General features: G+C 43.3%; 1 protein-coding gene across 1 annotated transcript in view; it reads right to left on the bottom strand.

Annotated features, from left to right (window-relative positions):
- Positions 1-1,102: 1,102 nt before the first annotated feature.
- KPNA7 (karyopherin subunit alpha 7) overlaps positions 1,103-14,935 on the bottom strand; it is a 32,639-nt gene continuing 18,806 nt past the window's right edge. The window contains exons 8-9 of the mRNA XM_049905070.1: positions 10,750-10,932; positions 1,103-1,342 (exon numbers count right to left, since the gene is read on the bottom strand). Of these exons, the coding sequence (XP_049761027.1) occupies positions 1,103-1,342; positions 10,750-10,932 (423 nt within the window). The remainder of the gene's footprint in view (positions 1,343-10,749; positions 10,933-14,935) is intronic.

The raw sequence follows: 14,935 nt of genomic DNA on the forward strand, positions 1-14,935 counted from the left end.
GCTACTGTCCCCCACAAACCAAGGTTACTCATTGCTGTTAAGTTGATTCCGACTCATACTGACCCTATATGACAGAGTAGAACTGCCCCATAGGGTCCCTAAGGCTGGAAATCTTTATGAAAGCAGACTACCACATCTTTCTCCCACCCAACAGCTGCTGGGTTCAAAAGGCTGGACTTTCAGTTAGCAGCCGAGTGCTTAACCAGTGTACCACCAGGGCTCCTTATACCAAGATCAGCAATCTCCAAGTAGCAGCACCCACTAGCCTGTTTATGGCCCTGGATCTTGCTGATGATTCAGGTTTGACACCAAGCAGAAGTGTCGCTCTCTCCCTAAACCCCTAGCCTCCTGTTTACCTGGCCACTTAAGAACTCTGAGCTCACCTGCTTCGTGTGAAAAATGTCTAAAAGCCATCAGATCATTCTTTCCTGTCTCTGTTCTTGCAGAAAACAGAGGAGAAGCCGTTTGTGGAGCTGTCTCCAAACGTTGCATTCTAGAAAGAGGCCAAACCACCCAGGGCTACCCATTCATTCAGACATGTGTATATACGCTGGGCGAGGAAAAACAACTAGAGACAGAGAGATTTAGATTAAGGTCTTTTCATAGCTCAGACTATTGGGGGAGATAAGTAAATAATTGTTATAGGATAATTATTATAAGCTAAGTGGCCAAATGGTTTTTCAGAAGTCCAGCCTGCCTTGTTTTTTTTTTGGTCAGAGGTCATTTCGCTGTCCTGTCTCTTCCCTCTCTCCTTTCTCCCTTTCTGCCCTTCCAAAGAATGAGCCAAGCAAAGCGAAGTTCTAACCCAGAGGCAGCAGGACAAGCTCCTTTGGGACTAGAAAACTTACAGGTGCCGGGAAACTGCTACTCAAAAGTGCCCACAGAACATGGCTTTTGTTGTTATTAGCTGCTGGTGAGTCGACCCTCAACTTACAGCGACCCGTGCAAAACTGGGCGGAAATCAAACCCAAACCTCGCGCATCGAAGGCGAGAATTCTACCTCTGAACCACCAACGCCTCATATACAACACTGAGCAAGAAGAAACGCAGGCCTAAGTTCGGAGGAAAGGGGGTAAGAAGCCCTCCTGTCTGGTCACCTGCTCTACAGCAGCAGTGTAGGTACTGGACAGGTGATCACCTGCCGATCAGCCCACCGCGAGGTGTGGGCACCCCTTTCCACTGCAAAGTCACTTACCTCAAAGAAGTGGTTCTCAATAATGCTCAAAGCAGTCTGGCCTATCTGAGGGTTCTCATGATGTTGTAAGGCCTCAATTTTATCAATCCCACCGAGTTCTTCTAGCAGAAGACATAACTTCTCCTTCTCGAAAAGTTTCTCTGCTGCCTGTGAGCAGGATAAGAGAACATGGGACTCTGGGCAGCAGACCTAATGAGATACAGCCTGTCAGCCCTACAGGGAGTTTCACCCCAGAAGGTACCAGCTACTCGTTGCTGCTCAGTCGACTCCATGTGTCACGAGTGGAACTCTGCTCCGTAGGGTTTTCAACAGCTGATGTTTTGGAAGTAGATGGCCAGACTTTTCTTCTGAGGTGCCCCTGGGGGGACTTGAACCTCTAATTTCTTGGTTAGCAGCCAAGCATGTTAATCATTTGCACCCCCAGGGGCCCCAGGGGAAGATACCCCTTGCTTTATCAGTGAAATTAAACCAAAGGCTCCCGTTCTAGTTAATAGATGCTATACCATTCCATAATAGGCAATCTCCGTTTCACTTTGCCCAAGTTGATTTTAAGTTATACAGTCTTCCTCCCGTCTTGAATACTTATGTTACATACATTTAGGTGGAAACCCTGGTGCTATAGTGGTTAAGTGCTAGGGCTGCTAACGAAGAGGCCAGCAGTTCAAATCCAGCAGGCGCTTCTTGGAAACTCTATGGGGCAGTTCTACTCTGTCCTATAGGGTCGCTATGAGTCAGAATGGACTCGAAGGCAGTGGGTTTGTTTTGGTTTTATACAATTAGGTTTATTTTCACTGTACAAAACATAGTGTTTCTTGACTATTACCTTATGTGGGATGATTTCTTTTGGTGAATTAACTACCCTCCATAAGTATATCACTATCACTACCTCTGAGTGGTACAGTTAAGTGTTTTGACTCCTAGCTTAAAGGTTGGTAGTTCAAATCCACCCAGAACTGCCTCGGAAGACAGGCTTGATGGTCTGCTTCTGAACGCTCACAGCCTTGGAAACACTATGGAGCAGTTCTACTCTGCACACTCATGGGGTTGCCATTGGTCAGAGTTGACTTGATGGCAATCACCACCACCATTTAGTAGATATCTTCTAATTAATGGAAATTCTTTTAAAAACAGCTTTAAGACAGGGGACCCTTAGTAACAGAAGCCATGACAGCAAATAATGAAGTCCTTGGAAGCAGGTAATGGGAGTGGATTTAATCCAATGCCGGTCATTGGATTAATCACTCAGAGCTACGTATTCACTCAAACATTTGTACTTTGACTATGGATGAAGCACATAAAACTAGAGCTACAGAATGACTTAGATAGGCCTTTCCATAACTCAAACTATTAGGGGAGAAAAGTGAGTAATCATTAGAGATAATAGCTATAATACGTTGGATTGTTTTTAGCTGCCATCAAGTCAGCCCCGACTCATGGCGACGCCATATGTTAGAGTAGAACTGCTCCGTAGGGTTTTCTTGGCTATAACCTTTATGGAAGTAGATCGCCAGGCTTTCTCCCACAGAGCCAGTGGGTGGGTTTGAACCGCCAACTTTTAGGTTAAGCAGCTGATCACAAACCACTTGTGCTACCCAGGCTCCTAAGTGTAATACAGTAAACTCTAATAGGTCTAAGTTATAGAAGACACGCAGGGAAGGTTGGGGAAGCACCATGGTAGTAACACAGGCAAATTCTTAATGAACGGTAATCTGCCCAGATGGATCACAGGATAACAGCATTCCTAAAAGAAGGAACAGTTACCTATGAAGGTTTGAAGGAATAAGTGTTGACTATTATGGGAAAAAAGGGTGTAGTTTGATTAAACAGCGTATTTGGGAGAAGCAGAGAAAGATAAAGATTCGGCATCATATCCTGAAGGGCGCTGGTTACTATCTTGTGAAGAGTAACAACAACAAAAAAAATCTCCTACGGATCAAGTTTGGTGCAAACTGGTAAGCACTCAGCTACTAACCAAAAGGTTGGCGGTTTGAACCCACCCAGAGGCACCTTGGAATGACCTGGCAATCTGCTTCGGAAAGGTCACAGCCTGGAAAATGCTATGGATCACAGTTCTACGCTGCACATACATGGGGTCACCATGAGTTGGAATTGACTCAACAGCAGCTGGTTTATTTTTGTTTTTGTGGATCAATGAAACACTATTTAAACCACATTGTTTGCCTGATGAGAGTCTGGGCTGTATGTCTAAGCCTTGATACCCTCTGTAGTGAGTTTGAGGGAATTTGGGGCTGATCAAGGAAATAGATACGAAAAAGATAGCAGTGCTGCACAATAAGCTCTTTACTGGGGTAACACAGCCGCATGCAGGGGGTGGTCCCCACAGCAGAAGGGCTTCCAGAGGATAGTGGTACATGAAGCCACCAGAAGGGGAGGAAGCCATGAAAACTCAGAAGAGAAGGGACGGAAGCTTATGGTTGCCTTCATGATATCCTCTCACAGCAAGATGGGGAGTCTCTGGGTCAAAGCGCTCAGAAGGACACATGCAGCTGGATGTCCTTATAACTACAGGGCTTCATCTCGTCTGGGGCTAGCAAACGCTGGGCACAGTTTCGTTGGGTATGTGAAGCAGGCTACCCACTCTACTGGAAAGTAGCTAAAAACCTGCTTGTGTTTAGGCTGTTGCTGAAACAACTGGATGTGTACAAATTTGTGTTTGGCACAGGCTGGCTGTTTTGGGCTAAAGAGCCTCAGCTTGCTATGAGGTCAACAACTTGGGGCCAATACACAGAGGCTACTTTTGGTTCATTTATACAACATTCTCCAATCCCTTCTGTAGGTCTAAAATGAGTTACTGGCTTGGGACAAAGAAAACTGAGGCAGAAGCCACAGAACTTAGTTAGCCTCAGAAAGAAACTGGGAACTGGATGATGACGAGAAAGTAAGACAGTAGGATCCCTGGAGAAGGATCATGGACCTTGACAGAAGAGCAAATGACCCAGGAGTTATTTCAAAGAACCTCAGCAGCACTCTTTTGCCCATCTCAAGCATTTTCCCGTCCCACCCAGATCTTTATAACCTGATGTTCCAGCTGTCTCTCTCTGATACAGGGGTCCTCACTAGTCTATCAGATGACGTTTACCGGGGCTCTCCCAAGACAAAATTCCAAGTGTTTAACTCAAAGATTTGCATTGGGTAAATCTGTGGCAAAAGACTTCTTTAAAATTTTAAAAAGCAAAAATGTCACTTCGATGCTTAAGGTGTGCCTGACCCATGCCACATATTTTCAATCACCTCACATGCATGTGAAAGCTGGACAATGAAAAAGGGAGACCAAAGAATTATTGCATTTGAATTGTGGTAGTGGCAAAGAATATCGAACATATACTGTTATGGATTGAATTGTGTCCCCAAAAAATGTGTCAACTTGACCAGGCCATGATTCCCAGTTCGGGTAGTTGTCCTGCATTTTGTGATCTGATGTGGTTATCCTATGTATTGTAAATATCCTGACCTCTGATGCTAATGAGGCAGGATTAGTGGCAGTTATGTTAATGAGACAGCACACGATCTGCAGAATTAGGCTGTGTTTTGAGTCAATCTTTTTGAGATATAAAAGAGAAAGGCAAGCAGAGAGAAGAGGGACCTCGTTACCACCAAGCAAGAAGAGCCAGGAGTGGAGTGCATTCTTTGGACCCAGTGTTCCTGCACTGAAAACCTCCTAGACCAGGGAAGACTGACAAGGACCTTCCCCAAAGCCGACAGAGAGAAAAAGCGTTCCCATGGAGGGGGAGCACTGAATTTAGACTTCTAGCCTCCTAAACTGTAAGAATAAATTTCTGTTTGTTAAAGCCATCTATTTGTGCTATTTTCTGGTATAACAGCACTAAATAACTAAGACATATACAATGAAACACCAGAAGAAAAAAATCAGTCTTAGAAGTACAAGCACAATGCATTTCAGAAGCAAGGATGGGGAGATTTGTCTTGCTTACTTTGGACACTTCATCAGGAGGGACCATTCCCTGGAGAAGAACATTACACTCCATTGATTATGATGTTGCATATTGTTCCGGTTGTCGGGATTTTCGTTTCCTTCATGCTGAGGTGTAATTGATACAAAAGGCTGTAGTCTTTGATCTTCATCAGCAAGTGCTTCAAGTCCTCTTTGCTTTCAGCAAGCAAGGCTGTATCATCTACGTAACACAGGATGTTAATGAGTCTTCCACCAATCCTGATGTCACATTCTTCTTCATATAGTCCAGCTTCTCAGATTATTTGCTCAGCATACAGATTGAGTAAGCATGGTGAAAGGATACAACCCTGACACACACCTTTCCTGACTTTAAACCATGATTATTCCCTTGTTCTGTTTGAATGACTGCCTCTTGGTCTATGTACAGGTTCTGCATGAGCACAACTAAGTGTTCTGGAATTCCCATTCTTTGCAATGTCATCCATAATTTGTCATGATCCACACAGTCGAATGCCTCTGCATAGTCAATAAAATAGGTAAGCATCTTTCTGGTATTCTCTGCTTTCAGCCAAGATCCATCTGACATCAGCAGTGGTAACCCTCATTTCACATCCTCTTTTGAATCTGGCTCGAATTTCTGGCAGTTGCCTGTAGATGTACTGCTGCAACCATTTTTGAATCATCTTTAGCAAAATTTTACTTGTGTGTGACATTAACAATATTGTTTAATGATTACCGCATTCTGTTGGGTCACCTTTCTTTGGTACAAATATGGATCTCTTCCAGTCAGTTGGCCAGGCAGCTGTCTTTCAAATTTCTTGGCATAGACAAGCGAGCACTTCCGGCACTGCATTGACTTTTTGAAACATCTCAACTGGTATTTCATCAGTTCCTGGAGTCTTGTTTTCTTGCCAATGTCTTCAGTGCAGCTTGGACTTCTTCCTTCAGTACCACCAGTTCTTGATCACATGCTACTTTCTGAAATGGTTGACCAGTTCTTGGTACAGTGACTCTGTATTCCTTCCATCTTCTTTTGATGCTTCCTGCATTTTTCAATATTTTGCCCATAAAATCCTTCAAAATTGCAACTCAAGGCTTGAATTTTTTTCTTCCGTTCTTTCAGCTTGAGAAATGCTGAGTGTGTTCTTTCCTTCTGGTTTTCTAACTTCAGGTCTTTGCACATTTTGTTATAATACTTTGTATTCTCAAGTTGCCCCTAGAAACCTGCCAGTTTTTCATAGCGTGGCGGCTCACATGTTGCTGTGATGCTGCTGTCTATGTCACTAGTATTTCAAATACCAGCAGGGTCACCCATGGTGGACAGGTTTCAGCTGAGATTCCAGACTAAGACTAGGAAGAAGGACCCCACAGTCTCCTTCTGAAAAGAATTAGCCAGTGAAAACCTTATGTGAAGCATTGTCTGATACAGTGCCGGAAGATGAGCCACCCAGGATGGAAGGAACTCAAAAGATGACTGGGGAAGAGCTGCCTCCTCAAAGTGGAGTCAACTTAATGATGTGGATGGAGCAAAGCTTTTGGGAACTTCACTTGCTGATGTGGCATGACTCCAAATGAAAAGAACCAGCTGCAAATATTCATTAATAATTGGAACATGGAATGTACGAAGAATGAATCTAAGAAAATTGAAAGTCGTCAAAAATAAATAGAATGCATAAAGATAGATTTCCTAGGCATTAAAAAAAAAAAAAATTTTTTTTTTTTTTTTTTTTTTTTTTTTTTAAGGAGTGGTATTGGCCATCTTGCATCAGACAAGCATACGGTCTATTATGCCACGAATGACAAATTGAAAAGGAATGCCGTCACATTCATCATCAAAAAGAACACTTCAAGATCTATCCTGAAGTACAACACTGTCCATGATAGGATAATATCCATACACCTACAAGGAAGACCAGTTAATACGACTATCATTCAAATTTATACATGAACCACTAATGCCAAAGATGAGGAAATTGAAGATTTTTACCAACTTTTGCAGTCTGAAATTTATCAAACAAGATGCACTGATAACTACTGGTGATTGGAATGCAAAAGTTGGAAACCAAGAAGGATTAGTTGTTGGAAAACATGGCCTTGATAGTAGAAAGGAAACTGGAGATCGCATGATAGAATTATGCAAGACCAAAAACTTCATTACAATTACCTTTTTTCAATAACATGAACAGTGACTATACACATGGACCTCACTGGATGGAAAACACAGGAATCAAATTGACTACATCTGTGGAAAGAAACGATGGAAAAGCTCGGTATCATCAGTCAGAACAAGGCCAGGGGCCAACTGTGGAACAGGTGCTCATATGCAAGCTCAAGTTGAAGCTGAAGAAAATTATAACGTGTCCACAAGAGCCAAAGTACAACCTTGAGTATATCCCACCTGAATTCGGAGACCATTTCATTGCAGGCCATAAGCCCAAGGAAACTTCAATCGACTGGCTACTCACGGCAGATCTTATCACGTGGGTCATCACATATCAAATCTCAACAGGGAAGTGGCTACAATGTCACACAACTGCCAAATCATGAGAATCGTGGCCCAACCAAACTGACGTACAATCTTAACCATCACACCTACTTTACACATACAGAAGTCAAAACAGCCTGGTACTGGTACAATGACAGACACGTTGACCAATGGAACAGAATCGAAAACCCAGATATAAATCCATCCACCTACAATCCCCTAACCTTCAGCAAAGGCCCAAAGTCTATTAAATGGGGAAAATGCAGTCTTTTTAACAAATGGTGCTGGCAAAACTGGATGGCCATCTGTAAAACAATGAGACAGGAGCCATACCTCACACCATACACCAAAACTAATTCAAAATTGATCAAAGAACTAAATATAAAACCAAAAACTATAAAGATGATAGAAGAAAGAATAGAGTCAAAGCTAGAGGCCCTAATACATGGCATAAACAGGAAAAAAAAACATAATTAACAGTACACAAACACCAGAAGATAAGCTAGATAACTGGGATCTTCTAAAAATTGAACACTTACGCTCATCAAAACACTTCACCAAAAGAGTAAAAAGAACCTACGGATTGGGAAAAATTTTTGGCTATGACAAATCCAACAAAGGTCTAATCTATAAAATCTATAGGAAAATCCAACACACCTACAACAAAAAGACAAATAATGTAATTAAAACATTGACAAAGGATATGAACAGACACTTCACCAAAGAAGATATTCAGACAGCTGACAGACACATGAGGAAATGCTCATGATCACTAGCCATTAGAGAAATGTAGATCAAAACCACAATGAGATACCATCTCACCCCGACAATCCTGGCACTAATCCAAAGAACACAAAATAACAAATGTTGGAGAGGCTGTGGTGTCGTGAGGAGGGGGTCACAATGACCACTCCAAACAATTTGTGTCTTTCCACAATGTCTTTATTAGTTATTAGGCACACAGGTTCTTGGCTATCCCGGACGCCAGAGATCTCAATTCACCAGGGGAAAGGAGAGGGACAGCAAGCACGCTTACGTAAATGACGGTGTTTGGGCATTGTTGTTTTCTGGTCCAGGCCAACTCTCGACCACACCATCGTCAATGGCTCGGATGTCAAATCAGCCTCGATCCCTGAGAATCTCTCGTAGATTTCTGTCATGTCTCTTGAGCACAAGGGCTTATTATCCCTTAGCTCTCAATGTATGACCAAAGTAACGTGTATTGGGTATGGAGCGAACTAAGAGTAAGCCCAGGAGAGTTGCGGCAGCCCACTGCTTCCCAGCTCACTGACTCTTGACCCTCAGCGTATGACTGAGATAGCAGAGCAACAAGAGACGTGTGTTAGACTAGGAGGAAGGTCGAGAGTAAGCCCGGGCGAGCTGCAGCAGCCCACTGTTTCCTAGCTCACTGAGTCTCGACCCTCAACGTATGACTGAGTTAGCGACATCTCTAGGACCTGGGACTAAGCCCGGGCAAGCTGCTGCAGCCCACTGCTTCCCAGTCCTCAAAGTATGACTGAGTTGGCTCTGGTTATGACTCTGAGCAAAGCTGAGTCTTAGTGTCCCTTCTTTTATACATGTTGGAGCTCTTAGAGCCCGTTTGGTTGGTCTTGATAAGTCCTTGTTTGTGACTTAGTTGGTCCCAGTGTCTTCTGTTGATAAGGTTGTTTTTCTTCTCTAGGTTGCATCATCCTCTTTATCTCTTTTCTTCACATGTCGTTTGCTTCTACATTTGCTTTCAGCTAGCCTGCTCTCCATAGTGTGGGGAGATCAGAACTCTTATGCACCGCTGGTGGGAAAGCAAAATGACACAACCATTTTGGAAAACAATATGGCGCTTCCTTAAAAAGCTAGAAATAGAAATGCCATATGATCCAGCAATCCCACTCCTAGGAATATATCCTACAGAAACAAAAGCCATCACGTGAATAGACATACGCACATCCATGTTCACTGCAGCATTATTCACAATAGCAAAAAGACGGAAACAAATGAAGTGCCCATCAACAGATGAATGTATAAACAAACTATGGTACATACACAATGAGATAATATGCAACAATAAAGACAACGAATCTGCGAAACATCTCAACATGAATGAATTTGGAGGGCATTATGCTGACTGAAATGTCAATCACAAAATAATATTGTATGAGACCACCATTATAAAAACTCATGAAAAGGTTTACACACAAAAAGAAACAATCATGGATGGTTTCTTATCTATTGTTTAATTAGACAATAGATAAGTGGTAACTTTGGTGAAGGCTAAGACAGTACACAATACTGAGGAAGCCAGCACAGCTTGACCAAGGCAAGGTCATGGAAGCTTCATAGACACATCCAAACTCCCCAAGTAACAAAATTACCAAGCTGAGGGCTGGGGACCATGGTCTCGGGGGACATCTAGTTCAATTGGCATAATATAGTTTATAAAGAAAATGTTCTATATTCAACTTTAGTGAGTAGTGTCTGGGGTCTTAACAGCTTGTGAGTGGCCATCTAAAATACCCTACTGGTCCCACCCCATCTGAAGCAAGGGGGAATGAAGAAAACCAAAGACACAAAGTACTAACGAACCACAACTACCACAGCTTCCACCAGACTGAGTCCAGCACAACTAGATGGTGCCCAGCTACCACCACCAACTGCTCTGACAGAGATCACAATAGAGGGTCCCATTCAGAGCTGGAGATAAATGTAGGACAAAATTCTAACTCACACAAAAAAAGACCAGACTTACCGGTCTGACAGAGACTGGAGGAACCCCAAGAGTACAGCCCCCAGGCACCCTTTTAACTCAGTACTGAAGTCACTCCTGAGGGTCACCCTTCAGCCAAAGGTTACTTAGGCCATAAGACAAAACAAGACCAAATGGGCACACCAGCCCAGGGACACGGACAAGAAGGCAGGCAGGGACAGGAAACCTGATAATGGGGAACCCAAGGGAGAGAAGGGAAGGGTATTAACACATCATGGGGTTGGCAACCAATGTCACAAAATAATGTGTATTAATTGTTTAATGAGAAACTAATTTGCTCCGTAAACCTTCATCTAAAGCACAATACAAAAATTTATAATTATTAGAAAAAAAGCAAATTTGGAAGCTGTTACTAACCTGTTCAGAAAGCTCACCTGGAGAATGTAAGAGATGATATCAAGGATGATGAGAACAATTTTGGGGTCTTGGACAGTGAGCAGATTTACCAGTGGCTCCAAGACTCCAGACTGGACAAGCTGGATCAATTGTTCCACAGTACCCCCAGTTGTGAAGTTTGCCACCGTCCAGACAGCCTCTTTCTGGACTTTAAATTCTCCCTGCAAAAAGAGAACGTTTACAATCTTCACAGATCTCGAAGAACCTAAACGCAGTGATGCCAACTTGGTCCAATGTCTAGGTGTAGCCTTTTGGCAGCCAGGACATACATGCAATTTACATACAGTGCCTTGGCAACCTGCCTCTTGCTCTTGAGAAGACAACATCTTTGAGAAGCCAGGAATCAGGCAGGCAGACTTCAAGAGGGTCTTAGAGATTCTACGGTCAAATAGACTCATTTCCCTAAGTCAGGCTGTGAGAAAAATAGAACCAATCCAAGTAATCTATGTTTTTGTTGTATGCTGTCAAGTTCATTTCTACTCATAGTGACAGTAAAGGACATAGTATAGGGATTCCTAGTAATCTTTATGGGAGCAGATCACCAGGTCTTTTTTCCTGCAGAACAGCTGGTGGGTTTGAACTGCTGCCTTTTAAGTTAGTAGAAAGCGCTTAACCATTGCACCATCAGGGTTCCTTAGGTAATCTATATTGAATCAGGAATTCTGCTTGGGATTTTAAATTGTAATATCCTGTATCTACACTGGAGTTCCTGGGTGGTGTAAATGGTTAACACGCTCAGCTGCTAACACAAATGTCAGAGGTTTGAGTCCACCCACAGGCTCCTTGAAGACAGGCCTGGCAATTTACTTCTGAAAAGTCAGCGATTTAAAATCCTATGGAACGCAGTTCTACTCTGACACACACGGGGTCACCATGAGTCAGGCTCAACGGCAACTGGTGGCCGTGATGTCTCCACTTCTGGTCTTTCTGACACAGCGAAGACTTCGGACTTTACTGTGCGAATCTCCATAGCTACAAAGCTGGCATAAAAGGCTGGTAGTAATAATAGCATCAGAACCCACCCAGCTTCAGGGAGGATAACGTGAATCAAATCAGCCCGAGGCTGATCTCTACAGGGTATAGGTCAGACATCCTTCTACTCTCCAGCCTTTACCGATTCGGACACCAGCTGTCCCTCCTGTGGCGCTCTCTTCTTTGCTGGATTTGATAATCTGTTGTAATGGCCACATAGAACTCACAGACTGTACTTACAGTTAAGGGGTTTATTTTATTAAGGAACAGAGTACAACTCAGGATCAGGAAGCATGTAGGCAAAGTCTCCCTTCCCTACAGGACAGCTCTCTGACTCCTCTTGGCCCTGCAGACTGTTGCTGCTGGCTCTGCCGCTGGGCCCCTTCCAGGCCTCTGTCTTCAGTGTTACAATCATTGGCCAATGTTACAAATGTTTTAGGGGGTTCCTTCTCCCTCTCTCTCTCTCTGCCTCTTCTTTCTATTGCTTCTGCCTACCCTTTATGGAATTGGCTGAATAGATACACAAACTCCTCCTAAATTTCAAGGTATGACTCTCCCACCAGGGCCACTAACTGACCAGTCCCCTCTAGGTGGGCCAAAGATACTTAAGTTGTATAGTAGGCAGGGCTAGGCTACAACTCACCTTATTTACATAGTCTATTGACCAATCCCTGCAAGTTGCATACCAATCATATGGTACAGGCTGAAGCCCAGGGCCAGACAGAAAGTTATTAAACTGAGTTGTTTACAACTTACCCAGGAAATGTCAACCAACCTGGACAAAAGTAACAAACCCTCTGAGGTAAAACTAGGGCAAAGGTAACTCCTCAGGGCTTAGGGGAGAACTCTTTCAAGCTTTTTTTTCCAACAACCAAGGCAAAAGGCCACATAAAGGAACTCATTTCACCATAGCTGGGAACACTAAAATGATCTAACAGACGAATTGCTTGTATATATAAAGACCACCTTGCCCAGCAATCTGGGAGTATTTTATTATGGACCCTTCAATGTCTCGGCAATCAAAAGAATTATTCCCATTTTATGGCTAGGGAAAGCTGTGACCTCAATTTATAACAAATAAAAACAAACAAAAAACAACTTATAGCTCTAAGCAAATTAAAAAGGCACAGCTTGAAATAAACCAAAAAAAAAAAAAAAAACCAAGCCCGTTGCTGTCGAGTCGATCCCAACTCATAGCGACCCTATAGGATAGAGTACAACTGCCCCATAGAGTTTCCAAGGAGCGCCTGGTAGATTCAAACTGCCAACCTTTTGGTTAGCAGCCGTAGCACTTAACTACTACGCCATACCAGGTGCTTCTTATTAGAATATGTACAAGCTCACAGTAGAAAGAATTTGTTAGCTGCCATGGATTCAGCTCCAGTTCAAGGGGGCCCCATGCATAATGATATAAAACGCTGCCAGGCCGTACATTGGCTCCACGGTTGTTGGGATCCATAAGGTTTTCATTGGCTGATTTTTGGAAGTAGATGGCCAGGCCTTTCTTCCTAGTTCACCTTATCCTGAAAGCCCTGCTAAAACCTGTTCAGCATCATAACAGAGCCTCCACTGACAGATGGGTGGTGGCCGTGCGTGAGGTATATTGGCCAGGAATCAAATCTGGGTCTCCAACGTGGAAGGCAAGAATTCTACTGGTGAACCACAGAGTCACGGTAAAAAACAATAGGAAGTATCTAATAAATCAGAAGATGCTATGACTTGGGTCTCACCACCAGCCTTTCCCCTTCCTATTCCATACTTGGGAACCCACCGTCCCACCTTAGAACAGGAAGCCTGCCAGGAGCTTCTGCTCCCCATCCTACTCTACTTCCCTCCCTCCCCCAACCCTAGGAAACACTGACTTGTAAAAAAAAAAAAAAAAAAAATTTTTTTACTTGTACCACATGTAAATGGTTTCAACACAGCTCATTCTTCCAAAGTGGCAAAAGGAAATACTGTTAATAGTCCGCTCCTGGGGAAGGGCAGTGGGACTCAGAGGGAAGAAGGAAACTTGATTGTATGTCTATGTTTATATTTGGATTTTTTGTTTATACTGCCACTTTGATCAAATATATTTATACACTGAAAAGGCCACGTTTTTTCAATGATAGGACCTCACCATAATCTGATACGTTCTTGTTCTTCTCCCTAGATAAATATCAATAAGCAATTAAAGAACTCCCTCCTTTGGCTAGTAGATAGATGGTACCTTCTTTTAACACCTCATAGAGACCAGCCAGGATTGGCCAGCGTAAGATTTTTCTGGATGCGTGCTGTGGAATCCACTTTTCATTGTGCACCACTTTTTATTGTGCAATGCTCTTTGACAGTCTTCCAAATTTTTAATGGGCTCCCCGAAATCGGATGCCCCTCCCTTTTACAGAGAAAGCTAGGAAACTCACATTTCATCACTTCGTCAAGGGAGCTCAATTACAGTCCATCTTCATTATTTGCTGATTTCATATTTGCAAATTCGCCTGCGTGCTGGAAATTAATCAATCAATACTCTTGGTGTTTTCCCGGTCATTCAGACAGGCACAGAGTGGTGAAAATTTTTAGTCTCCAGACACCGAGTGCTGCCAGCTGAGGTTGAACAGGGTAATGCCCTGCCTTCCTGTCTCAGTGCTCGCACTGTAAACACCTGTTCTTTTCATGGTCTATTTAGGGCCATATTTTTCACAGTGTTGTGTTTTGTTGGTGATTTCACTATTCAAAACGCGTTCTACCGCTTACCCCGCCCCGGCATAGCGCTGAAGTGCCATCTAATGTTCCTAAGTCCAAGAACACTGCCATGGGCCTGACGGGGAAAATATGTGCGAGAGATAAGCTTTGTTCAGACACCAATTACAACGCTGTTGGCTGTGAGTCCAATGCTAATGAATCAACCATCTAGATTAAATAATATGTCTTTAAACAGAAGCACACCTAGACCAAGGTTATGTATTGGTGGCTGATGAAAATGTTGTGACCAGAGGTTCGCAGGAACCTAACCCTGTGTTATACCTACAGCAATGGTCCAACGTTCACTAGTCCAGTGTTTACGGCGGCTTTACGGACTATGTTGATGTTGTTAGGCACTTCAAGTCGATTTTGACTCAGTGACCCCAAGTGACAGAGTAGAATTGGCCCACAGGGTTTCTGAGGCTGTAATCTTTATGGAGCTGATTGCCAGGTCTGTCCCCCACAGAGCCT

This window comes from Elephas maximus, chromosome 12 (genome assembly GCF_024166365.1).
Source record: "Elephas maximus indicus isolate mEleMax1 chromosome 12, mEleMax1 primary haplotype, whole genome shotgun sequence".
Classification (NCBI taxonomy): Eukaryota; Metazoa; Chordata; class Mammalia; order Proboscidea; family Elephantidae; genus Elephas; species Elephas maximus.